Source organism: Erithacus rubecula (assembly GCF_903797595.1).
Source record: "Erithacus rubecula genome assembly, chromosome: 25".
In the NCBI taxonomy this organism is placed as follows: domain Eukaryota; kingdom Metazoa; phylum Chordata; class Aves; order Passeriformes; family Muscicapidae; genus Erithacus; species Erithacus rubecula.
This window is the reverse complement of record NC_136677.1, coordinates 2,270,574-2,295,428: the sequence shown is the minus strand read 5'-3', so window position 1 is coordinate 2,295,428 and position 24,855 is coordinate 2,270,574. Positions and strand designations below refer to the sequence as shown.

General features: G+C 48.9%; 1 protein-coding gene across 8 annotated transcripts; it reads left to right on the top strand.

The window, feature by feature from the left end:
* Positions 1-583: 583 nt before the first annotated feature.
* On the top strand, positions 584-22,963 carry TRIM29 (tripartite motif containing 29). 8 transcript variants are annotated; one of them, XM_079326883.1, is made up of 9 exons: positions 585-3,394; positions 10,337-10,432; positions 11,548-11,781; positions 12,085-12,283; positions 15,110-15,193; positions 18,203-18,268; positions 19,341-19,442; positions 20,279-20,358; positions 22,616-22,963. In XM_079326883.1, exons 1-9 carry the CDS (start codon positions 2,564-2,566, stop codon positions 22,676-22,678), a joined length of 1,755 nt encoding a protein of 584 aa, XP_079183009.1. In that variant the 5' UTR covers positions 585-2,563; the 3' UTR covers positions 22,679-22,963. The 8 variants fall into 8 exon arrangements, with proteins under 8 accessions (XP_079183016.1, XP_079183009.1, XP_079183013.1 ...); XM_079326885.1 differs by having other exon boundaries at positions 586-3,394; positions 18,203-18,262; positions 19,344-19,442; XM_079326884.1 differs by having other exon boundaries at positions 587-3,394; positions 18,203-18,262.
* Positions 22,964-24,855: the final 1,892 nt, after the last annotated feature.

Here is a 24,855-nt window from a genome sequence, read left to right as displayed (position 1 = left end):
ATGCTCCTACCAAAATGAACTCATGCTGGAGGCAGCAGGAGCCACCCCTGGGAGGGGCAAAGATAAGGAGATGTCCAGGCTGGTTCCTAAATTGTCTGGAAAATGTGTGCACAAATTGGCACCTGGAATAGGGGGTGCCCAACACGAGGAGGATGTGGAAGTGTTGGAGCAGGTCTGAGAGGCTGAGAGTTGGGAATACTCAGGCTGGAGAGGAGAAGGTTGTGTGGAGACCTCAGAGCACCTGCCAGGATCTGAAGGGGCTGCAGGGAAGCTGGAGAGGGACTCTGGATCAGGAACTGGGAAAGGGGAAATGGATTTGAACTGCAAGAGGGGAAATTTGGGTTGGATCTAAGGAAGGAATTGCTCCCTGGGAGGATGGGCAGGCCCTGGCACAGCTGTGGATGCCCCTGGATCCCTGGAAGTGTCCAAAGCCAGGCTGGACAGGGTTTGGAGCAGCCTGGGACAGTGGAAGTGTCCCTGCCATGGCAGGGGTGGCACTGGATGGGTTTTAAGGTCCTTCCAACCCATCCCATTATTCTGGGATTTACTCTGGATTTTAACCTTTTATCTTCCTTACCCACACCAAAATCTTATGAAAGCATCAGGAAAACAAACCAAGGCCACCTTTGTCCAAGGCACAGCTCTTCCTGGGGATGTTTTTTTGTTCCTCCAGGATTAACCTTGGCTGGAACAGCTCTGCTGAGTCTCCTCAGTACACGTGAGAACAGCAGCCTCCACCCTGCAGTATTTTTAATTACTTGGAGACTTACAGGACTGTTGATGTTCTGAAGAACAGCTCAGCCCAGCAAGCCAGGGGGAAAGAAATGCATTGATGTCAGTCAAATTTTTCCTTTATGAAATCGGGTCTTAAAAAATGGCATTGCCCTTTCCTGAGCTGGGGAATGAGTTCTGACTCATGAAAGGCTGTGGGCCTATTAATAAAAAATTATTAATGAAAGAAATGCCCTTTCCCAACGACCATTATCCAAAAAAATGCACAATGCTGAGGCATTTTTCATAAAGGGAGAGTTGTAAAGACATGCAGGCAGTGAGAGGGGCTGGATCTGTGAGCCTGGGGCCCTGAAAAAGAATTTCACTTTCTTTTTCTCTCCTTTTGTACAGACAAAACCTTTAGAAACTGCATTTGTAAGACAGGTTCTTTCCTTCTCCTACCAGATCTAGATTTTATGCTGTTCCTGCTTTGCTTCTGTTTCCTTCACACCTCAAAAAAAGATGGAAAATGCAGAGTTGGATTTTTACTCAAATTCCTTGCAACAGGGAGTTCCTGGTGGATGTTTAAGGAGATTTTTTACAGGTAAAAACCTTCTCCAGCAGCACCACCGGGGTGTTCTGAGAAAAGTCAATTAAGCCCAAATCTCTGGTGTGGTTAATTTGCACCCTGGGCATTCATCTCAGAGATATCTCACTGAAATTCTGAATTTGATCTGAAGGGATGTGAAAGGAAGATCAACCTCATCCTTTAGAAGCCACTGGAATCCACCAGTGCTCATAAGGAGCTTTTATTCTCCTGAAATCCTCTGTGATTCCAACAAGTGAACATCTCCCAGGAATTCAGCTGCTGGAGACAGATAATTTTTAAAACTTTTTCACTTTTCTCTGGCAAGAGATATTTTGACCATCTAAGCTGCAAAATGGTTCTTGTTCCAGGTGTGTTCCAGGTGTGTTCCAGGTGTGTTCCAGTTTTGACGACTTTCCTGGGAAGAGCTACATAGGAGAAACATGAATTTTTATCTCAGAGCACACAATGGGGGTTTTATTTCACCACTCATCCTTTGGAGATTGTGTGGCCTGTGGGAAAAGCAGGGCCAGGCAATTTTTACCTCTCCTGATCTGTGGCTGGGTTATTTCCAGGTCTAGGTGGACAAACCTTGCACAAACCCAAAATAAAACCAAAATAAAGATAATAGAGCTGTTTAAACCCAGTATTAACCATGAATTTCTCCTCCCTCCTGAATGCAGCAAGCCCTGGGGGGAGCCTGCTTGAAGAATGCTTTATTCTAGGCGTTCATTTTAATTACAACCCTAATTATTCTGGTGCACGGCTATGACCCAGTTGACAAACCCACCTTGGGCATCTCATGGTCTCCCTGACCCTGCCCATCTCTGCAAGGAGGGAACCTCAGCTGCTGGCCAAATTATTTTTGAAACAAGCGGTGGAACTGGTTGCTACATCTTAATGAAAATGACTTTTTTTTTTTTTTTTTTTTTTGAGGAGACATTTCTATGTATATAAACAGCCCTTCCTCACCAACCTGGTTAGACAAGAATGTTCCTGGGTGTGGACTGCCTTGTATAATTAACTGCACAGCTGGAGCTTCTGATCCCTCCACGTCTGCTCCTTCCTTCCCTCCTTTCTTTTCCCCCCTGCATCCACCTGGGCGCGATTGGGGCGCTCTGCTCCTCCTCAGGAGCTCGGGGTGCGTCACTGGGGCAGAAAGATTCCCTGGATCCCGCATTCCAGAGCCATTCCAGAGCCATTCCTCTCGGAGAGCCTGGACTGGAGCAGAGCAGCGAGCAGAGGAAGCACTGAGGCAGCCAGGCCATGGAGACGGGCAGCACAGCCAGGACAAACGGCACCGCCAGCAAAGCCGAGGACGTGAAGAGCCCGACTGCCCCCAAAAAAGAAGAGGAGGCCAAGAAGGCCACGAGCCCTGGCGGAGGCGAGAAAGAAGCTATAAAAGGCACGGGCGGCGCTGCGTTGGAGACAGGGCAAATCAAGAGCTCCCTCTTCTCTGGGAGTGACTGGAAGAGGCCCATCATCCAGTTTGTGGAGTCATCCGACGAGAAGAGGTCGACCTACTTCAGCATGGACTCGGCCGACTCCAAGAAGATGCAGTTCGGAGACATGAGGAGGCCGGCCCTGAACTTCCCGGAGAAAGGCGACCTCAGGAAGTCCCTGTTCTCCTTGGATTCCAAAAAGAGCTTCCTGCCCGCTGATGGGGAAGCGAGGAAGTCCTTGTTCTCTGCGGGGGAGCTGAAGAAATCCTCCCTTCCCCTGGTGGAGACGGGGGATCTGCGGCGACCCTTCCACAAGGCCGAGCGGGCCGCGGGCTCCCGGCCCCGCGTCAAGCTGGAGGACGTTCTCTGCGACTCCTGCATCGACAACAAGCAGAAGGCTGTCAAGTCCTGCCTGGTGTGCCAGGCTTCCTTCTGCGAGCTGCACCTCAAGCCCCACCTGGAGGGAGCGGCCTTCCGGGACCACCAGCTCCTGGACCCCATCAGGGACTTCGAAGCCAGAAAATGCCCCGTGCACGGCAAGACCATGGAGCTGTTCTGCCAGACTGACCAGATGTGCATCTGCTACCTGTGCATGTTCCAGGAGCACAAGAACCACAGCACGGTGACAGTGGAGATCGAGAAGGCGGGGAAAGAGGTAATTTTATACTCCTTTTATCCTTCTTTTATCCTCTTTTTATTCCTCCTTTTATTCCTCATTTATTCCTCATTTATTCCTTCTATCCCTTCTTTCATTCCTCCTTTTCTTCCTCCCTTTATTCCTCCTTCTATTCCTCCTTTCATTCCTCCTTTTATTCCTCATTTATTCCTCCTATTCCTCCTTTCATTCCTCCTTTTATTCCTCCTTCTATTCCTCCTTTTATTCCTCCTTTTCTTCCTCCTTTTATCCTTTTATTCCTCCTTCTATTCCTCCTTTCATTCCTCCTTTCATTCCTCATTTATTCCTCATTTATTCCTCCTTTTCTTCCTCCTTTTCTTCCTCCTTTTATCCTTTTATTCCTCCTTCTATTCCTCCTTTCATTCTTCATTTATTCCTCTTTTATTCTTTCTTTTGTTCCTCCTTTTCTTCCTCCTTTTGTTCCTCCTGTGCAGATCCCAGTGTCACAGCACAGCCTGCAATCCCTCTTTGGGTCATGCCTGGGATGTAATCCTGGGATGCAGTGGGGAGGATGGGAAGGGTTTAGTGGAGAATTCCCATTTCCTGGCTGCTGTTTCCATGGGATTGTTGTTCTCCTGATCCTGGCTGCAGTTGTGCTGGTTTAGGGATGGAGAACCTGGTTGCCAGCATACCTGACTTCCAGCAGAGCCCTAAAATGCTAAGTTTAAAAAAAATATATTCTTGAGTTTTGACATTGTTTGCATGGTGTTACCCACAGAAAGGTGGGCACTGCTCAGGGTCAGCACCTCCAGAATACAAATTGTCAAATCAGTGGCTGTTGAAATTACTCATGGGTGCTAATAACTGCTGAAAATTGCTATCTCAGCTCCTTAGAGGGAGATTAGGTTTGGGGTTTTTTCTTTTCTGTTGAGCCACACCTATGGAAAAAATCTTTTGAAGTTTAAATGGAAAAAAAAAAAAAAACCAACAAACCCTGGTGCATGCACAAAACCTGATGATTTCCCCTGAAGTGTTACAACAGGTCCAGAGGATGGACATCCAGGGAGATTTCACTAATGAAATTCTTTCACCTTTGTTTCCCCAAAGCCTCCTGTTGTTTGCTTTCTGGGTGGATGAGGAGGATTCCACTTGTTCTAGCAAAAAATCAGAGTATCACCACGTTACTGCACATCCCCGTGGCAAAAGGGCCTGGCATAGAAACTTTCTAATCAGACATGACAGGAGAGATGCCAAAAAAGGAGACCTGTAAAATAATGATTATATAAAACAACATGCCTGGAGTCACACAGTCAGGACCTGGAAGGGCACAAAGATCTCCTAAACCCCAAACCAGAGCTGTGATGTGGCAAACACAGCTACCTGCTGTGAGAAATTATGGAGTTCCCTTAATGGGAAACACAATTTTACTTTTTCTGAGGTGCTGGAAAGATTTATCTCACCAGGCTGAAAGAGCATCTTGTGTAGAGCTTATCTCTGCTCTTTTCTTGCCGTGTCATCTCCACTTGCAGCCTGGCTGGAACCAGACAAAGCCTTTTCCATGTCTCAGACAGCCTTCCCCAAATTCCTGCAGGGCTTGCCAGCCTGCTGTTTGTTCCATAATTGCCTGTCCTCGTGGTTTTGATGTCAGCCCTGAGCGCTGCAGAGCTCCAACACAAAGCTGTGCCTGGTGTCCAAGCCCAGCCTGGAACGAGGGGAGCAGCTGCTTCCTGAGGAAGCAAAGCTGCTCAAATCCTTCCTCCTGGGGCTGGGGACACCTCCAGCACCTTGATTTTAAAGACACAACCACGGATGAGCAGAGATTGAAATACTTTTTGATTCCTTTCTCAGAGTCCTTGTGCCACCTTTAGCTCCTGCACTGGCTCTGCTGAAGGGTTTGGGATTTATCAACATGAATCACGCCCGTGTGCGAGTTTCTCCTGACAGCGAGTTTGATCATGTTGTAACTCGAGCCGGCATTCACTCAGACAAAAACAATTAGCACGAAAGCTGTTGCCTACAAATGTTTGTTCCCACCCCTGATTTATTCACCAGAGGTGGAGCCTCAGCAGGAGCCACAAAGAGCAATGAATATTTCCAAGCCCTTGGTGTGTAACACCTCTTCTTATCAAATCAGCCCAGCTGGAATGTGACCACAACCAGGGTGAGTGGCTGGTGCTGCTGCCCTTTTGGAAGGGATAAGCACCAACCTCACACCAGGTCACCCCCCTCCCTGCCTGTTTTGGCATCCCAGCAGCTCCAGAGTAGCTTAAACCCTCCAAATCCATCCTGGCCCTGGAGTGGTGACCAGAACAAAGCTGTGTCCAGACAGAGCCCTTCACACAGTGCTGATGTTCAGGATTTATCTGCAGGATTTTCTCTTCCCTGATTGTTGAGTGACTTCAGAGCTGCAGAGGAGTCCAGAACTGGGGTTTGTTGTGCTGCACTGCCAAGCTGGGAGCTCAGAGGTTTGGTGGCACAAAGGTGGCACAGAATAAGCTTGGTTTAGGTACATCTGCCCTTCATTCTGCAGAATTAATGCAGATTTCAGCCTGTCTTTGCTGTAGGGCTGTAGGGAGGAGAGGAGCTGTGTTTCAGAGCTGGGAAAGCTCCTTTTGTGGAATTAGGAAATGCTGCTTGTCTCAGACACAGAAGAGGAATGCAAACAAGCCAGAACTCACAGACCTGTAGTTAGGGCAGTGCAGAGCCTGATATCTCTGTCTCAGACAGAACAGCAGCATCTTCCACTTTTCAGGAGCCTGGGGTGAGAGTCACTCACCCCCTGTTCCTGCTGAGCAGACACAAGTGGAAGGCACAGGGACTCAGACAGAGACATCTGTCCTGACTTCCCACCCAGTGCTATTTGCCTATTTTACCCAGCAAACCTTTAATGCTCTCCCCAGATCCACTTTGCATTCATTTCCTGCTGCAGGTTTAAAGGAAAAAGTAATATTTTGCACCAGAAGCAGCACAAAAAACAGCCAGGTCTGTGAGGCTGAGTAATAACCACTTACACCTGAAAAGTGAGAATGTTCCACAGCAGCTTGTACAGTCCAATAAAAGTTTTGATTTATCAGCTCCCCCCTTGGAGCCAGCATCCTTCACTCTGAAAGGGGATCCTTCATCCCAAACCTGTTTTACAGGGCTGCTCTCTGAAGGAGACAACTTCAGCTGTGCCTGCCAGTCCCAGAGCTGTAAATAACCTGGCATTTCCTTCCTTGGTGCTCAGCATGCTGGGGCAGCTCTGCTGAAAAACACTTTGGTTTGGTTTTTTTTCTGTAATTCTTCATTTTTAAAGCAAAGTTCACTGTAGGTTCAGGAAGGGGAGCTGGGTGTTCCTCCTTCCCACACAGCAGCTTTGAGGAGAGGGGGATTTCACAAAAGCTGAGCCAGTTTTTGAAGAAAACCATCCAGAGGGATGGATCCAGAGGGATTCCCATCCCTGCATCACTTTCACTGAGCAGACAGCAAACAAAATGAAGCCTTGGAAGGGTTTGAGGACCTTTCTCACTGCTGCAGCGTGGCTGTGAGATTTTATCTCCACCAGCTGTGGTTACTCTGTGGACACATCTCAAAATAGAAGCTCTTTCCCCAATTTCCTGCAGGAAGGGCACTCTTCCCAGCTGGAAATGGGAATAAATTTGTCTGTTTGCCTGAATTCTGCATTAATCCTCTACACTGAGGACAGAATCCAGAATCCTTGCAAGCAAGGAATTCTCTCCAAGCTGTGCAGAGAGACTCTGTGTGGCATTTCACAGGATGCTGGCAGAATCTCCAGAGGTGTCATCCTCTGTCAGATGGGAAAATACAACAGTGAACCCAGCAGAGATCATCTCAAACAACTCCCTGACTTCTCAGCCTGGCTCATCCTGGCCCTGCACTGGGACAACGAGTTGGGACAGCACTTGTGCAGCTCCCAGGTTTCCTTTGGCAGGTTAATTAGCAGAGCTCTCCCAGGCTGGGGACACAGGGCTGTTCCCAGAGCTTTCAGGGCATGATGCTGCTTGTGCTGCTGCTGCTGCCTTGCACAAACCACTTGCATCATCGTGCAGGGCTCATCAGCTGCAGCTCCTCCAGAGCAGGGCACTGCACACTCTGAACTTTCACTGCAGCCTCTTAACTGCCCTAATTAACTGAGGCTCTCATAGGAGGCCCAATCTTAGCTTGAAGGTTCTCAGTGCCTTCATTACTCAGCCTCAAAAGTTGTCTCAATCTGGATTTTCTGGATTTTTTTCCCCACTGTTCCTGTTGTTTCTGCTCTGGAGACATCCCCAAGATGAGGGTGTTGCTGTATTATTTCTCTCTAAACCCCAAATCTTCCAATGGATTTGTTCTGGATGGTCCATCAAGGATTTTTGACCCTGGAAAATCTGAGAAATATGATGACATATGGGAGTTTTCTCTTAGGGAGTGAAGCTGAGGCACTGCCTGTCCCTAACACCTGTGGCCCCCAATCTGTGATTTATATGGGCAGCTAAAGTAACTTGCAGACAACAAAAGGTCTTAAATCCATCTCCTCCTGAACCCTTGATGTTTTGTTCCACCTCCAGAGCACCCTTCCTGAACCCTTCTACCCATGCCACCAATTTTTCCACTAGTCCAGAGTTTCCCTGCACCTCTCTTTAACATTTTTGTGGTGGTTTTTTGTAGTATTTATTTAATTTTTTTGCAGTACCTCACAGTGACACCTCCCTTCACCTCCCCTGCCCTTGCTGGAGTCTGTGCTGGTGTTTCCCCTTTGCCAAATCTGGCTCAGTGTGGGATTTGCATCCTGGCTGCTGGGACCATCTCTGTAATTTCCATTTGCAAGTCATAAATCCAAATTGTTGTGTGCCTCTGCTCTTAAATGGTCATTACACCCCACAACATCTTTCTGGGGGATGTCTAAACTGCTGAGAGTCAGGATCACTTTTACAAATAATAGTTCCCAAAATTCCTCAGAGACTCATTTTAATTAGAAAGGACTATAAAAGCATAGTATTGTCATCACCACCTTCCAGCCATCACCTGATTTTTTTTTCCTGTCACTTTCTCTGCAAATCCCTTGAGTTTGGGAGTGTCTACGTGGCTGTGAAAGTTCTGCTCTTCCCCCAAAATTCCATCCAGTCTTTCTCTGTAGGATTTCCCTCACATTGTCATATAATTTCACAGGATCCTCATGTAAGGATGTCCTGATTTTTGGGGATAAGGAGGGAAATAACTGCTCTGGAGATGAGCTTTTTGGTATGCAAACAATTCATGGCACAAGGAAACAACTGGAATTTGGGTGTAATTTCTCACATTTCTTAATGCAGTGGATAAATGGATGTAAAATATTTTCATCTCATTGCATTTCCCTGCTGTGCAGAGTCTTGATGCACAGGACATCTCCCACTGCAGGTGGGAATGGAAACCAGCAGGAATTCCTCCAAGTCACTGTCTTGAAAATGTGAAAATTACAGGATCAAACTCCTGTCTTTGTTCTTCCCATCAGTAGCAGAGCAGATTTTCTCATCTGGAAGCCAGTGGGGGTTCCCTGCTGAAGCTGTGCCACAAAATCCTTTCCTGTGTGCCCTGAACCCCTGGAGAGGGTGAGAATCAGCTCATGGCAGTTCAGGCCACTACTGAGGGTGTGTGGATGAAATTTAGAAAGTCAGTGCTCTCCTGACTCCTAAAAGCAAGTGAGGATGCAGCTTTTGTGACACTGACACCTCTGAACACACTTCCCTTTTCTCTGCCCACTTTTCTTGTGTTTTCTAAGGCAGCAAAAGCACCATGCAATCATTCTCCCTCCATAAACAGAGATTTTCTAAATGGGAGCAGCTGGGGTTGGTGGCTCTCAGAGCAGCTGTGCTGGATTCCAGCTCCAGAGGCTGTTCAGACTCTTGACTGGCATCAGGACAAGAGCTCCTGCCTGGGCTGGCTCACAGCTTCTTCCCTGCTCTTCATTTTGAGTGGAGAGCTGAAAATTTTCACACTCTGATCAATGAAGAGCCAGATTTTCATGTCCCATCACGTTCTTCTGGAGTGTGAGAGTGGATTTATCCATCCATGCCTGTAATTGTTGGTGTGAATTTAAGTGGTTTGAGTCAATCCAACGATTTTCCAGATCCCAGGTGAGCAGCAGGTTCTCATGACAGAGCACAGGGAATTTCTGCTAGCTCTGGAATTCCTCAACAGCTCTGGGCTGGGTGTCCCACAGCCAGATTGCCTCCAGCCATGGCCCAGAGCACTGTGCACACACATGAAATGCAGAAATGCAGCAGCAAAGGCCGGGGCAGGATCTGTGGGACAGGGATGGAGAATGGCAATGAGCCAGGAGTTGCTGGAGTTAACAGGGCAAGGCTTTGCCAACATCCAGGTCCTGGGTTGATCTAAGGAAAAAAGATGCAGGAAAGCATAGCATGGTCTGTGCAGCTCCACTGCCACGAATTCCTGTGCAAGCCTCAGCTCTGAGCTTCTCTGGGAAGCCACTGCACAACAAAATGCAAACGAATCCCAGCAGAGTTGCTGAGCTCAGCCAAGCAGGTTGACTACACCTCTTCCCTCCTCCTTATGTGGTTTTTTTTTTTTTTCTCTTTTATTTTTTTTTTTTCCAAGCATTCCCCAGCTCCATTGCTACATGAAAGCTCTCAATTCAGAGCAAATTAATCCACAATCCTGTCTAAACAGAATTCCTGCCGGAGGCATCATCCTCTTGTTGCAACACTCGTCAAACGTCATTCCGTAATTGCATGAAAACTGTTATTGCTGCACAGGCACACCCTGGGCTGGGCCCTGCTCTGCACACACAGCTGAATTTTGAAACAGCTGCCTTCCCCTGGAGCTCATGACTCCATGTGATTAAAAGCAGCACCCTGGCAGCCTGGGAGGTGGGTGCTGAATCTGCTGGGATGGTGCCCGCTGGCAGCAGGGATGCTCGTCCAAGGACCTCCCTGCTGCTGCTTCCAGCCACCCTCAGCCCCAGCTCACCAGGCTCCCTCCCCTCTCCTCTCCTCCCTGCAGGCTGAGCTGTCGCTGCAGAAGGAGCAGCTGCAGCTGAAGATCATCGAGGTGGAAGATGAGGTGGACAAGTGGCAGAAGGAGAGGGACCGCATCAAGGTGCGTTCGGGATGGCCAATCCCCTCCTGCTCCTGTAATCACTGATTGATTTCTCCTTCCCTCTCTCCATCCCTTCCCCAGCCTCCTTCTCATCCCTATCCCCAGCTCCAAGCCAAATCTTGGAAACAACAACTCCCACTGAAGTCATCTTGCGACATTCCCTGCGGGGAGATCAAGCCTTGATACAAACCAAGGCACCTCCCTGCTCTGCCTCCTTTTTTAGGTCCTTTATGGCCCTTCCATCACCAGTAGCCAGGCAGATTTAGAAACAAAACCCACAAATAACCTACAAAAGGGCTCTGGGTTGCCCAAACTGAGATAAGACAGCAGGAGCAGATGAATTTCCCCCAACAAACATCTTATTTATGGTGGAACAGCTTGTTTCCATGCTGAGAGAGAGCTCCTTTATAATTCCTTTATAATTCTTGCACAGTGGTAAGGGCTGGAATAGAGTCATGGTATTTTTTTTTTTTCATTTATAACCTAACTGAATAAAGCAGTGAAAGCACAAGTTGGAGACACCCCAGAAAATTTGCATAATATTAACAGGCAAAGCCATTCTTCTCCCTTTTATGTGGTGCAAGCACATTGGCTCACCAGCTCTGCTTTTCATCTGCTTTATTATTATTATTATTATTATTATTATTATTATTATTATTGGAAACCTGACCTAGAAATTTTGTCTCTCAATATAGTTACATCCCCAGTCCTTCTCAGGAATATTTCAGAGGCACCTCGAGGTCAGGCCTGTAAAAAGTGTTTCAGCACCTTTCATCCTTTGAAATGGTGGGAATTTGCTCCTTAAATTGTCCAGGAGCCAGAACCCTGATTTAGAAATTTGCAGAGTGTTTTTAAGTGCATGAAATAGGAGATATTCTTTACCACTGGGAAGGCAGTAGCTCTTTTGGATTGCATCCATGTGATTATTGCAGGAACAGGTATTGCTTCTCTTGGCACAACTTTACTTGCATAGCTGGAGTTTCCATACTCTAAATGCTGAATCCTTGGATTTATCCCCCTCTGTGTCTCCCTGTCAGCAAAGAACTCGGTGAATTTTTAATATTTTCTTGCTCCTCTTCCCTGCTGCCTCCTTTCTCTGCCCCTTCCCCATCCAGAATTACACCACCAACGAGAAAGCCACGGTGGACCAGCACTTCAAGGAGCTGATCCGTGACCTGGAGAGGCAGAGGGACGAGGTGAAGGCTGCCCTGGATCAGAGAGAAAAAATCGCCTCGGAGAACGTGAAGGAAATCGTGGATGAGCTGGAGGAGAGGGCGAAGCTGCTGCGGGAGGACAAGGAGAACAGGGAGCAGATCCACCAGATCAGCGACTCCGTGCTCTTCCTGCAGGTGACAGAGACCTCATCTCCCCTTTCTTTGTCCCTGTGAGGATGGCACTTGTCCCAAAGGTGATCCCAAAGAAGTGGGAGGTGTGTGAGCCTTCCCCAGGTCACTGCACATCCATGGCAGGGATCCACCTGCACTTTGTGCTCTGGGAGGTGAGGAATGGGCTTGGCTGTGCCATTGCTGCAAACCATGAGCAGAACATTTCCCTGCCCATCTTTGGGTCTGACATCAACCACTTCCCTCAGATTCAGCCTCTTTATGCTCCTCATTAACTATGATCCTTTTTTTTGTTTTGTTTTTTGGCAGGAATTCGGGGCTCTGATGAGGAATTATGTGCCTCCTCCATCCCTCCCAACCTACAGCGTGCTGCTGGAAGGGGAGAGCATGAGCCCATCCATGGGACTGCTCAGGGATGATCTCCTCAACGTCTGCATGAGGCACGTGGAGAAAATCTGCAAGGCAGACCTGGGCCGCAACTTCATCGAGAGGAACCACATGGAGAATGGTAAAACATCCCAAATATTCCCCTCCCCTCCCTCCCTGCTTCCCCAGAGTGAGGAGGATGGTGAGCACTCCTGGTGAAGAAGAAATTGGGGGAAAAGTGGGAGTAGCAGCTCCTGTAGCCAGAATTAATGCTGGAATATGGGAGTTGTTAGGACATGAATTCTGGAATATCAGAGTTATTTTACCATTCCTGTGTGGGGGTGGAATCAGTTGAACTGTCAGGGATTTAGGGTGTCTCATGTAGGACACTAAACTGGCCCCACTTCTCTGATTCTTGGTTCATTTGGGGGTTTCATGTTTAGGATTTAATGGGTTCAGCCACCTCCTGTGTGAAACCCAGAACAGCCACCCTTCCCTCCTGCCCTGTGCCAGGCTCCAGCAAACCCCTGGAGGTTTAGCAGGACATTTTCCAGCAGGGGAAACTCCACAGATGTGGAATTCCACAGCTCAGTAAAGGCAGTGGCACCAAGGTGGATGTGGGATGGCAAGTTTGAAATCCTATTTGTAGCACATGTGGGCTGCTGCTGTGACATCAAATATTACAAGTGCAGGGTTCCAGCCTCTGCCTGGAACATGAAATACCCTGCCAGCCGCTGTCACTGAGAAGGAAATATTTGAAAATCTAATTTTTTTTCAGTTCAAAGGGCTCCATTTGGGTGCTAAGTTACAACTTGACTCTGATCACACTCCCTGCTCCACTCAGGAGAGTTTTCCTGCCTGCCCTGATCCAGGCTGCTCCCCACACCTCAGTGATGTTCAGGGTGATCTTTGAGGTGAACAGAGAGGTCACAGCCAACACCACAGCACCAAAATGAATCTTTTAGGTTTATAACCCACTTCCTCCCAATTAGCTGTGAATGAAGGACTTGTGTTGCATCAGACTCACACCTGAGATTAGGACAGGGCACCACAATGGGGCTGTGCTGGCTGCACTTCCCACAGGCAGCCTTTGTAACCCTGGGCACGTTGCCTAATCCCTGGAAATGACCTCCTGCCCCAGGAATAGCAGGGATGGCACAGTGGTTATCTCAGCTGGGTGGAATCTCTCAGCCATTGAGGAACCCCAGGCAGCAGGACAGCAGTGGGTGATGTGAGGATAAACAGCAGCCTGCTCCTCCAGAGGGATGTGGGAGTCCAAAAGGGGCAGGAATAACCTCAAGGGCAGCTCCTGCAACACAGTCAGCTGAGGAACTCTGCTGCAAATCTGCAAAATCACTGATAATTCGCTCAAATTCACAGGATTTACTGGACACTCCTCTATTAATAATTACACTGTCCGGAGCCATCATTCTGCATTAGACATGAATTAAATAATCAGATCCTTCTGGACCAAACTTTCAGGAAGGTCAGGGATCCCAAAGTGCTCAGCTAGACACAGTTTTAAAACTCTTCCTGCCTTTAAAGTAGCACCAGAAATTGAACATTACTTATCTTTCAACACTGCAACATTTCTATCTAAATTCTCAACATGCTCCAGAATGACCAAGAAATTTGACAAAAACTCAGTATCAATAGATGACAAACAGATACCCAAAAATCACTTCTGTGCATTTCCCTTTCTTTGTTCACCTGAAGCTGTGCAGAATTTCCATCTGCTGGGCTGAGTTTTGCCTCCTGGAACATTTTCCTTGGACATTTAAAAAACCCAACAAGGCTCTACTCAGTCCTGGCAGCTCAGGATAAAACCTGATTACTTCTTGAATCTTTTAATTGGGGTCTCCTCCATGTTATTGATGCCAGAAGAGCTTGTTGTTATTTGAAATCCAAGGAATTCAAGTGCCAAAACCATTTCTAACTCCTGCCAGAAACCTGGATGCTTCCAGGAGCTTTACCAGGGACACAGCTTGGATTCTGCCCTAATGAAAATTTGGGAAATGTTATTTCTGGTGAGTCCCAGGAGCTTCAGAGCTCTCCCTTCTCCAAGGCATGGTTACAGATGAAAGAGGGCAGCACTCTGCATCCAGGGAATTAAATCCATTAAGGAACTGTGGAGTTATTAACTCGGACTCCCCCTGAGTCACTGCAACAAATTCATTTGCAGCTGGCTTGATCTTCTGCTGTAAAAAAACTTCCCAGGAAGAAATATTATATTAATGGAATGAAAGCTGCTTAATAGCAGACTCCAAAGGGAATCCATGTCCTTTTAGTTGTCATAACAGGTACCTACGTGGCAAGGAGACAAATAATCAGGGAGCTTTAAATAGCACTGAAATAAATGGGAGAAATAAAAAGAAAAGTTTCTTCAGTGACTTGAGAATCAAAGAATGGAGGTATTTAAACATGAAAACCAAATTTACTTCCTGGCAGAGAACAATAGGTTTATAGAGGCCTTCAAAGGATGTTTTTTATGAGCAAGTGTAGTGATAAAGCCTCATTTCCTGTGAATCAGGGTCAGAAATCCAAAGCCAGGCTGTGGAGGGGTAAGTTTGATCCATGAAACCAGAATTTCAAGCTGTTTGCAGCTCAGCTTTAGCATCTCTCTCTGAAAACTGGAGAAGCCAACCCAAGTGACCCTCCCAGAAGTGATTTCTGGAGTTTAAACAGCAGCAATTCTCCATCAGCAAGCCCTTTGGCACAAAAGAGCCAAATTCAAACTTTTGGAGTCATTTTTAGCCACACCAATATTTTGGTAAGGAAATACCTCAACCCTCAGGTGTCCCTATGGATTTTAGAAAATCCTGTGTGCTGTGAGGTTCCTTCTGAGGGAATCTTTTATTTTAGACTCTGGGCAGCCCCAGAACTGCTTTAGCTGACAGGGAAAGATGCCACAGAGGGATTCAAGACCCCCAAGGTGCCTTCCTGAGCTCACCCCTGCTCTGCTCTCCAGGAGATCACCGGTTCATGATGAACAACTACGAGTGGAACCAGCCTGACAACCTGAAGAGATTTTCCATGTTCCTGTCTCCCAAAGGTATGGATCCCAGAGGTGGCCAGGCTCCCTCCCAGCCCAGCAAAGCAGTTTCACTGATGATGTGTCCCGAAATTTGCTCTCCCTCACATCTCTGATCCATCCCTCTGTGTGTTTTTTCTCCAGCTTAAAGAGCTTTGTCAAGTTTTTGCCTCAAATCAGGCAAAAAAGGTTCTCAGTTTGATGGGGAAGAGCTGGAGTGACTGAACTCTTTCCAAGAGTGAATTTAGGGGAGTTTTATCAAGGGTTACCAGCATAAAATCAGTGTTTTTCTCCACCCAAAGCTTATCTCTCTGTGCTACCAAGTGAAAGCTGCACTAAGCATTAAGATTTTACTTTCACCACCAAACATAATTTTTCCTTACAGGGAAATGACAGAAGAAATGAGGAATGTGTCCTAAAATTAAAAAAAGAAAAGCAGGAGTGTGGAGTTCCTCCCTGAGCTCTGAAAAGCTGGGGTGATTTGCTATGTCCCACTTGTGTGACCACTGCAGGATGAATTTTTGGAGTGAACCAATGTCTCCAGCACATCCAGCTCTAAAATCACAGTTGGCATTGCTAAACTGGCATCCAGAGCCAGGAGCTGAGAGTGCTGGAAGCCCAGGCAAGGCAAGGAAATAAAGAACAGGAAGAGTGGCATGGAACAAGTAACCAAACTGCAGCCCTGCCTCGGCTCACCAGGTGTTTCCAGCTGCTGTTCTGCAACAGAGGGTGGGCAGGGACAGGGACAGGAGGGACAGGGACACCCCCTGAGGGCACATTCCTGCCTGTGCTGGGGTTTTCTGAGCATCACCCAGAGCCCAACACTGAGCCCTTTGTCTGCATTGTCCCTTTGCCCTTCTCCTGTGCCCTCAGCCCACGCCTGGCACTCCCTGGCACCCTGAGGGTGTTGTTTGCAGCAGGGCTGGCATTCCCACCCATGAGTTCAGGGGCAGAGGGGCCTTTTTTTAGGGTTGGGTTTGTTTTGCTGCTCAGCTGCCTCAGGGTTTCCATCCCTGTGCTGTCAGGGAAATTCTGCTGATGCCACAGACTCACCCAAAACTTTCCAACCCCCAGGGAAATGAAAATCAACTCTAACATTGCACAAGCTGAGCTTATCTCTACCCAAAATGTGGAGCTTTCAGGTGGAAACAGCCCCAAAGACTTTGAAGGAGTTTGACAGGGATGAGCACTGGACAATGTCACCCCACCTGTGTCTGGGATGGGGACATGCCCAGCCTGGCTAAAAGGAAGGGAGAAAAGGAGGAAAAAGCCATTTTGGCAGTGGCACAGCATGGTCAGTGCTGCCATGAGTGCCTGAGCTCCAGCTGGGATCCAGCTCCCACCTCCCTGAGGTCCAGGAGGGATCTCAGCCCTGCCAGCTCCATGCAGTGATCTGTGTGCAGAGCAGAGTGAGGCTGCACAATTCCCCTCTTCTGCTGACTCCCCAAACCCCGGGGGATGGCTTGTTCCACCTCCACATCCGTGTTTTCCTGGAAACACAGACAATGCTGCCTTCCCAATTACTCATTCCGAGTTTTCTATCAACAGAGTGACTGTGGCCAAAACAAGCAAGGCCATGGCTGCACACAGAGCTGTGCTGAAGGGGGACTGAGCAGCCCCCAGCAGGCTCAGGGGTGACAGGAGGGATCCCACACGCTGGGGGGGATTTGGGGAGCATGGTGGATCAGCAGGCAAAGCAGGAGATGTGACCCTCTTGGCTTGCAGGCTGCTAGCCAAGGGCTACCCCATGAATAATGCCACATCCCCAGCAGCATTTCCCTCTCTGTGCCCTGCCACTGTGGCATCAAAGTCCAGCAGAGCAGCTGATTGCATCTTTGTTAAAGGATGCCAAAAAAAGGGAGGAGAAGAGTCAGGACCACCCTTTGCATTGTGTAACACGATGGGAATCCTGCAATATCTCAGCAGCTTTGTTACACACCCTGTTTCTGCCTAGGCTGGGTCACTGCAGATTCTGCCCCAGGCCACGGTGGAAAGTCTGTTTGCTGGACTGAGGAATGCTCTGTGCTAATTACAGCAGCCCAAACTGAAGAGCTGCCTGGATTCCAGCTGAATTTATTGGATTTTAAGCCCAGCTTAAATTCAAGGAATCTTGAGTTTCATAATAAATGGCTTCAAAGTGAAGGAGAGGAGGTTTAGATGGGATATTAGGAGGAAATTCTTCCTGTGAAGGTGGTGAGGCCCTGGCACAGAGAAGCTGTGGCTGCCCCTGGATCCCTGGAAGTGCCCAGGGCCAGGTTGGATGAGGCTTGGACAAACCTGGGATAGTGGAAGGTGTCCTGCCCATGACAGGGGCTGCAATGAGACTATTTTTAAGGTCCCTTCCACCCCAACCCATTCTATGATCCAATATTTTCTTGCAGGGATGACAGGATGAGGCAGAGGGTGATAAAACATTTCAAACACTGTCTCAAGGACAGAGGAACAATCTGTCCAACTGCTCCACACTCCTTTCTGCCCTCTCCCATAAACTTTCTTCTCCTGATGTGTCAAACAACTTGGCCAAAGCCAGGAAAAGGTTGGAAAAATTATCTTGAAAGTCATTGAATGAAGAGTAGAAGGGACTCAGGCACACACACAGAGAATTGTGCAAACAGAAACACATCTTAAAGAGAGAAGCAGCCCACAGGATGGCAGCAGAGCAGCTCCCAGAACCATCTTCTTTTGGCTTTGCTGGGAGCCCAGTGCCTCCCCAAAGGGCTGCAGCAGCACCAGTGTGTGTCCTGGTGGCAGCCTGGGCCACACAGGGCTGGGAAATGTCCCTGTGCTGGTGTCTTTGGGGCTCTGAACCCAAACCTCTCATCTGAGCACCCAACCCTGAGCTGGCAATTTCCTGAGCTCGTGGCACTGAGAGCTCTGCTCAGAGCAGAATTTCCCTTATTCCCCCTTTCCTAGGGGTAAAACCCAGGCTCTCCTCTGCTGCCTGGGCCCAGATTTCTGTTGTGGGACCTTTTCCTAGAGCAATGCCAGGTACAGGAGCTGACTGCTGAACTGGATGCTCTTGTTTTGCAGCCAATTTCAACCCACGGTCATGGGAATTTTCCTCCTTCCAAGCGACCGAGGAAACACTTGGTACGGGTAATTCAGTGTGAGAGGATCTAACCCCCCGTGCCACAGCTTTCTGCCTGACTAACCCCCCTTCCTGCTGCCCCTCCTGGCTGCCCTGGCACCTGAACAACCCCAGAGCCAGCTCCTGCTGGGCCAGCAGCACTGCCTGCACACACCTGAGCCAGGCTCTCCAGAAAGGCGCTCCTTGTCCACAGAGAAAGGAGGTGGAAAACACAGCAGGCACTTTGCACAGATCCCCAGATGCTGAACGCTCAGAACACTCTGTGGAGGTTGTGGCACAACCAAATCCTCTCAGCCAGTATCAGAAGCACAAGGTGCTTCTTCCCATCACACCTTTATTAATAAGTTCTCAAAGGCACAGCCTGGCCCACGTTCATGCCTTTTCTTCCTAGATCCCCATCTTCCTTTTCCAACATTCTCCTCCTTTGCTTCCTTCCTCCAAGGTCCAGCCTTTCCCTTGGTGCTGGAAGCAGCCAGGGCCACCCTGCCTGGGGAGCTGTGGTGACTCAGAGCCACAGCAGGGCTGTGTCCCTCCCATCTCCCTGCTCTCAGATTCCTCCTGGCAGCCAAGCCCTGACCCCCAGGAGGAGCAGCTTTCATGTCAGTGGGGTTTGGATGAAGCCTGCACTGCTGGGAGGCAGGGCTGGAGTCATCCCTGCTGCTCTGGAGGTGCAGGACCTGCTGCTCTGAGCCACACCTGCACTCTGGGGCTCCAGGAGAGAGGCTGGTCCCTGCCTGGGGCACTGGCATCACCTCACACCCACACAGAGCAGCCTTCTGTCCCTGAGACAGAGAGAGGGGACACTGCTGTCCCTGCCTGGGGCACTGGCATCACCTCACACCCACACACAGCTGCCTTCTGTCCCTGAGACAGAGAGAGGGGACACTGCTGTCCCTGCCTGGGGCACTGGCATCACCTCACACCCACACACAGCTGCCTTCTGTCCCTGAGACAGAGAGAAGGGACACTGCTGTCCCTGCCTGGGCCACCGAGCCAGGTGAAGGCAGACTGGTAGGATTTTGGAAATTCTGCTGAGCCCACAGAGCCCCGTGGAATAACACAACCTCTTCTGTCTTCCAGTAGGCAATGGCACTAAGCTGCCTTTTCAGTTCTCCTCGGTGGGACAGAATCCGCCCGGTGACTTCAGCAAACAGTCTGACGGGAGCCTCTTCACTAAGACCGGTACTAGGAGCTGAGTGTTCCCCTCCCTCTGCCCCTCCTGGGGGCACACACACCCTCAGCCTGCTCTGGAGCAGCCCCACACCTTGGCCTGGCTCTCAGGGCGACAAGGAGGGCTAAAAAATATTAAAGTTTTGTCTAGGGAACAGGTGGAGGGATTTTTGATTTTGTTGGCAATGGGTAGAAATAAATTGTAGATGATTTTTGAGGCCACTTGCCCTTCTGCAAAATAACACAAACAGCACAACCTTACAAAATAAAAATCTGCAGGAGCTGCCTGTCCTCCTTCACCTGAACCAAACCCCCATTCACCATCTCATCACCCTCTTGGCACTGCCCACCAGATGTGGAATCCAAGGGCACCAGAACCTGCCCAGCAGGGCCAGGTGTGCTGGAGTGGGGTGGTGTGACACTGCTGCACCCCAGGCACAGCAGGGCTGGGCTGCTGCACGGGGCTGAGGCTCTCTGGAGCTGCAGGAAGCCTGGGCTCAGCTCTTTGCACTAATTGAACAGCCTGCAGTGCTCTCTGCCAGAGGCAGAATGCTGACTTGGGGACTCGGCCTGCATTTAATTGGTCTGATTGCATTCTGCCTCTCTGCATTCCTCAGACCTTTTAATTAGCCAGCCCTTCTCTCCTGCCTTTTCCTGCCTGATTGGGTGCTGGAAGAGGCATCTGTCTGAGGGCTGTCTGTCTGTCTGTCCCAGCCCGGGGATGGCTGCATTTCCCTGTTGAGCAATGCAATGCTGATGAGGTGGCACTTCCAGTCCTGCTGCCCAGGGCAAAGGGGGGTGACAGTGACAGGGCTGACCCATCACTGGTTGTTTTTGTGTTTTCCCAGCCTACCCTTCCATAGTGAGGCACCAGTCTGCAAAGGTGACACCACAGACGTGGAAATCCTCCTCCAAGCAGTCTGTATTGGTAAGAAAAAAAAACAATTTTTGCCTTGGGAGAGGTTCAGCCTGTTCCAGAGGGGCTTCAGGAATGAGGGTGGGTCCTTTGGGAGCGTGGAAATTAAAGTTTCAACCCCACTGCTCCTGTTCAGGATGCAGATTAACCTCCCCAGCTTTCACAGCTCTAACCAATGCTGCAAAAATGATGATTTGAAAACGTTTTGGTGTAAAAATTTGATGCAGAATTTTGTGCAAATCGTGTAAAATGATACTGGTAGGACTTTTCCTGCCTGCAGGGGTGTCACCCACTCTGTGTCACTCTGTGACATCCACTAGAGACAAGCACATGAAAGTGCCTTGCTGGTCCTGCAAATGCAGGATCAAAGATGAGGGGTCAGAAATCACCACAACATCTCTGAGCCACTAATTTCACACTGATCATGATGAGAGGCACAGGGCAGTGATGTTTTAGGGTTTGTTCTCTCAAAATTAATGCACTGCCTCAGGAGCACCAGGTTAATCTGGTTTTATTCACATCGTGCTGCATTAAGGCCTGGCATGATCTGAATTAAGATTGTCGAGCTTTTTGCCACCACAAATGAAACATTATTTTAATTTTTTTTTTTTTTTTTTTTTTGGTAATTTCTGGCTGCACATTTGTGAGAGATGATTTACTGCTGGGTGGTAATGAGAGCTGAGGGTCAGGAGCTGAAAGCATTGCCACAAACACACACAGGTAGAAAGCTGGACCTGCTCCCTTTTCAAGGCTCCCCAGGAGCTGAATTCCTGTGCAAGGGATGTTCCTTGGCAGATTCTTCCAGGAAATCCAGCCTGGAGCCTTTGAAGGTGTTGCAGCAAAATTCTGCCATCCCTGTTTGACCCTCTAAAACATCATCACCCACACCCATTGTGTTCCTGGTGATTTCTCCTCAATCCCCACAGAGAAAATCTGGGTGATTTCTCCCACCATCCCTTCCCTGTTTCCCTTCCTCTCCCATGCACACATCTGTAATGACCATTTCCTTTTTATAGCCAATATTCCCCACCCAGCCCTGAACCCAACAATTGAGCTGATAAATACAAGCATTTAAAAGCACCAAAATAGAAATACATACTCCAGGCTGCAGTATCTCTGCAGGAGCTTTTATGGTCTATTGGGCCAATAATCTGGCTTTTAAAATAGCCTTAAATGTGTATTTAAGTAATATACATTCTAAAAGGTCTGTAAATATGAATTTTCACCAAGGACTGTGCTGTTTAAGGAGGAAGGTCTTTTTCACACTCAGGGAGCTCTATTAAATGTAGCCCCCCCTTCTTTCATATCTTAATTCTGTTGGAAATTAAAGCCATAAAGTGAAAAGAATCTTGACAAAAGGGAACATTGAGCAGGAGGTACTGAGCAGGGAGATGGGCTGGGGTTGCTCTGCCTGTGCTTCCTGCTGCTCCTGATATTAAATTGTTCTGCACTAAAAGGGGTGCAGAGAACGAACCAGAGGCAGACTGGGCATGAAAAACCCATTTTTTTTTCCTGAATTCTGTGGTTATTCCTTCAGTGGTGGGAGGATGTTCCCACCCAAGCTGATGCCAGCAAATAAACTGGCTGCTGTTTCTGCACCATGCCCAGCTCTGCCACGTGCTGCTGGCAGAAATGGGGCAGGTCAGTGAAATTCCAGTGGCAGGTCCTGCTGGAGTGAGATCACTGCAGCAAAAAGAGCTGGAGAGGCAGAAAATGCCAATTCCTGTTGGTTTTACCCCATCTCTCCACTTCTGTTTCTGTTTCCACAAACACTGGGTGCTGCAGTTCCCCAAACCAAACCAGCAGTGCCCCAATGTGTGAGAATTCCCATGCACAGGAGTTTGGGGTCTGCCAGGCAGAGAGCACAAATAAAACCCCACACACCTTTCATAGCTGGGAGTGTGACAGCTCCCCTGAGCTGTCAGCTTAGTGAGCAATTAAAACACACTGACAGAGGCATAAAAATAAAGGTGACATTCCCCTTCTGCCAAAAAAAAAAAACCAAACCAAACCCAACAAAAAACCCTCTTATCAAGCTGTGAGTCACAGTCTGAGATTTTACATGAGGCATCGTTTGGCTCAGGAAAAAAAAAAAAAAAAAAAAAGGGAAAAGGGAAAATTATTTGCATTTGATGTCCCCAGCACCTTTAGGAGGGGAAGGAAGCAGTGCTGCTGTCCAGGAGGAAAAGCTGAGGAATTTGAAGGTGTGGATGGGTGGGTGAGGAAGAGGAGGGGGGTCAGACTGATGTCCCCAAATTCTGCCTTGCAGTCACATTATCGCCCCTTCTACGTCAACAAAGGCAACGGAGCCACCTCCAACGAGGCCCCCTGAGCTGCTGAGGAACTGGGGAGAGCTGGCAGCACAGGCTCAGCTGCAGATTTCCATGGATGTTCCTGCTCCTCTATCAACCCTCCTGCTCCCATCCCTGCCAGGGCCAGGGCAGTGCACCAGGGAACGGCCCTGCCCTGAGCAAAGCAGGACTTCTCCCCCAAATCTCCCCCAAATCTCTCACCTTGAGAGCTCTGCAGGCCTTCACACCCTCTGCTGTCCCCTCCCTGTCCCCTCCCTGTCCCCAGCTGCTCTGCCCCTCCTGGGAATTGTGGATGCTTGGGTGGCACCCCCCTGCTGTCCCCAGAGCTGAGAAACCCTGCTGGGTGTCCCCAAAGCTCTTCCCAGCACTGAGAAACTCGAGTTTTTCCCTGGGGACACCCAGCTCCCTCTGGGCTCAGATCCCCTGGTGGCATCACCTGTCCCCAGGGTCCTCCAGCAGCTCAGCTCTGCTCCTCACCTGCCAAAAAAAAACCCCAGCAGGATTTTCCCAGAGCTGCTGGAGGAGAGCAGGGAGAATTTCCAGCCCATTAAAGTGCCCCTCCAGCCACCTTTTTAAAATTAAGAAATAAAAAGCAAATCCATCCTAGTAATACAAGATTGATTAGATGCCATAGGTGCTGGGTGCTTTTCTGGTTTGTGGTAGTTTTTCTTAATTCCCCTAAACCAAAATTGATTTATATACTGTAGTTCAGGTATTTTTTTTTTAATTTTTTTTTTCCCTGCAGTGGGCAATGAGAATTACTGCCACAGCTTTTTGCTCAAGATAATATTTTTATATTTGTCCCCTGGACAGATGAATCATGTCCAGGGCTGGAGAACCATTCCATGATCTCCCTGAGGTGATTTTCCCTCTGCATGGATGAGCTGAGGGGTTCAGTCCATGCCATGCAGGGGGAGAAATGGGAATAAGAGCCCTCAAATGGTGAAAACCAAGCTCCTTTTCATGGTTTGTTATATTCAAGCAATTTTGGAATGGCTTCCCCCCACTTTTTTCCTGCTTGCAACACCTTGCTGAGGGAGGTCCCACCTGAAAATTCCTTCCTGGCTCATCCCTTCACAAAGATAATCATGGCTTTTTAACTCAATTCCTGGGGCTGAATTGTTGCTCCAGAGCACTTGAAATGTCACTTTATGATGATTTTTTAATTTTTTTTTTCCCCATAAAGACCAGAGGGGGAAGGGGCTGGTGTGGTAGGGCAGGATGTGACAAAAGGGATGTGAAAAATAGAGGATGGAATTGCTGGGAAAAGCACAGAGGGATTTGAGGATATGTGTGAAAGGATAAAACCAGCCCCCTCCAGGTCTCATTGCTTTACCCTTGAGCAGGTCCAGTAAAACCTTCCACCACCTCCTTTTTATGCTCCAAAATATGAGCATGACCCTTCCTCTTCCTCCTCCTCTTCCTCAGCTTGGATGTTCACATCCCTCCCTGCCCACACAAGGCTGTGTGGTGCCAGCTGCACCTGCCTGAGGCCACCCCTGTCCCTTTGCTGTCCCCTGCCCTCTCTGTGCCCCCACAGCCCTTCCACACCCAAATTCCCACCAGGAATGGAGCCCTGGAGGATGCCAGGACTTCACTGGGGTCTCTTTTCCCCCAGGGTTGGGGCACACCCCAGCCCTGTGGTCCCTCTGCTTCCCAGGGGGTTCCAGGGAGGCTTTGAGGTGGGCAGGAACTGTTTGGATCGTGTCTTGGATTCCTTCCTCCTCCTCCTCCTCAGGCAGGGCACGGCTGGTGATGTAAAGGGGCCCCTCATGTGTGCACCACACTGCAGAAATAAAGGAGAAACTCCATGTCTGACCAAAACCCACGGGGTGAGCTCTGTCTTTGCTGTTTCTGTGCTCTCAGTGAGGATGAGTCTCTCCTCTGTGAGCAACAGGCTTGGAGAACCCATTTTGCCAACTCTCAGAAGCTGTTCCACTGCTTTATTTTTTATATTTAAGGTCAGAGGAGATTCCCACATCCTTGAGGGTCAAAAGCTGATGGAGGCATTTCTAGTACAACACCCCCAAAATACCCAGTTGGGTCAATTCTCAACTCTGGTGCCACGAAAATCCTGAAAAACCCCTCAGCCCGTGCCAGAGTCAAACCTCAGCAGTTCCCTCTGCAGGGAAACTCTTGTTCCTGTATCCACTGGCTAAAATAAGATTATTTTGCCCCAGCCTGTGGCTGGATCTCC

Bases quoted from the DNA above. Each gene is read 5' to 3' on its own strand.
- TRIM29 (XM_079326883.1), top strand. From the start codon at position 2,564: ATGGAGACGGGCAGCACAGCCAGGACAAACGGCACCGCCAGCAAAGCC. The intron at 15,194-18,202 runs GTATGGATCCCA...CTTGTTTTGCAG, and splicing joins CATGTTCCTGTCTCCCAAAG to CCAATTTCAACCCACGGTCA. The intron at 19,443-20,278 runs GTACTAGGAGCT...GTGTTTTCCCAG, and splicing joins GAGCCTCTTCACTAAGACCG to CCTACCCTTCCATAGTGAGG.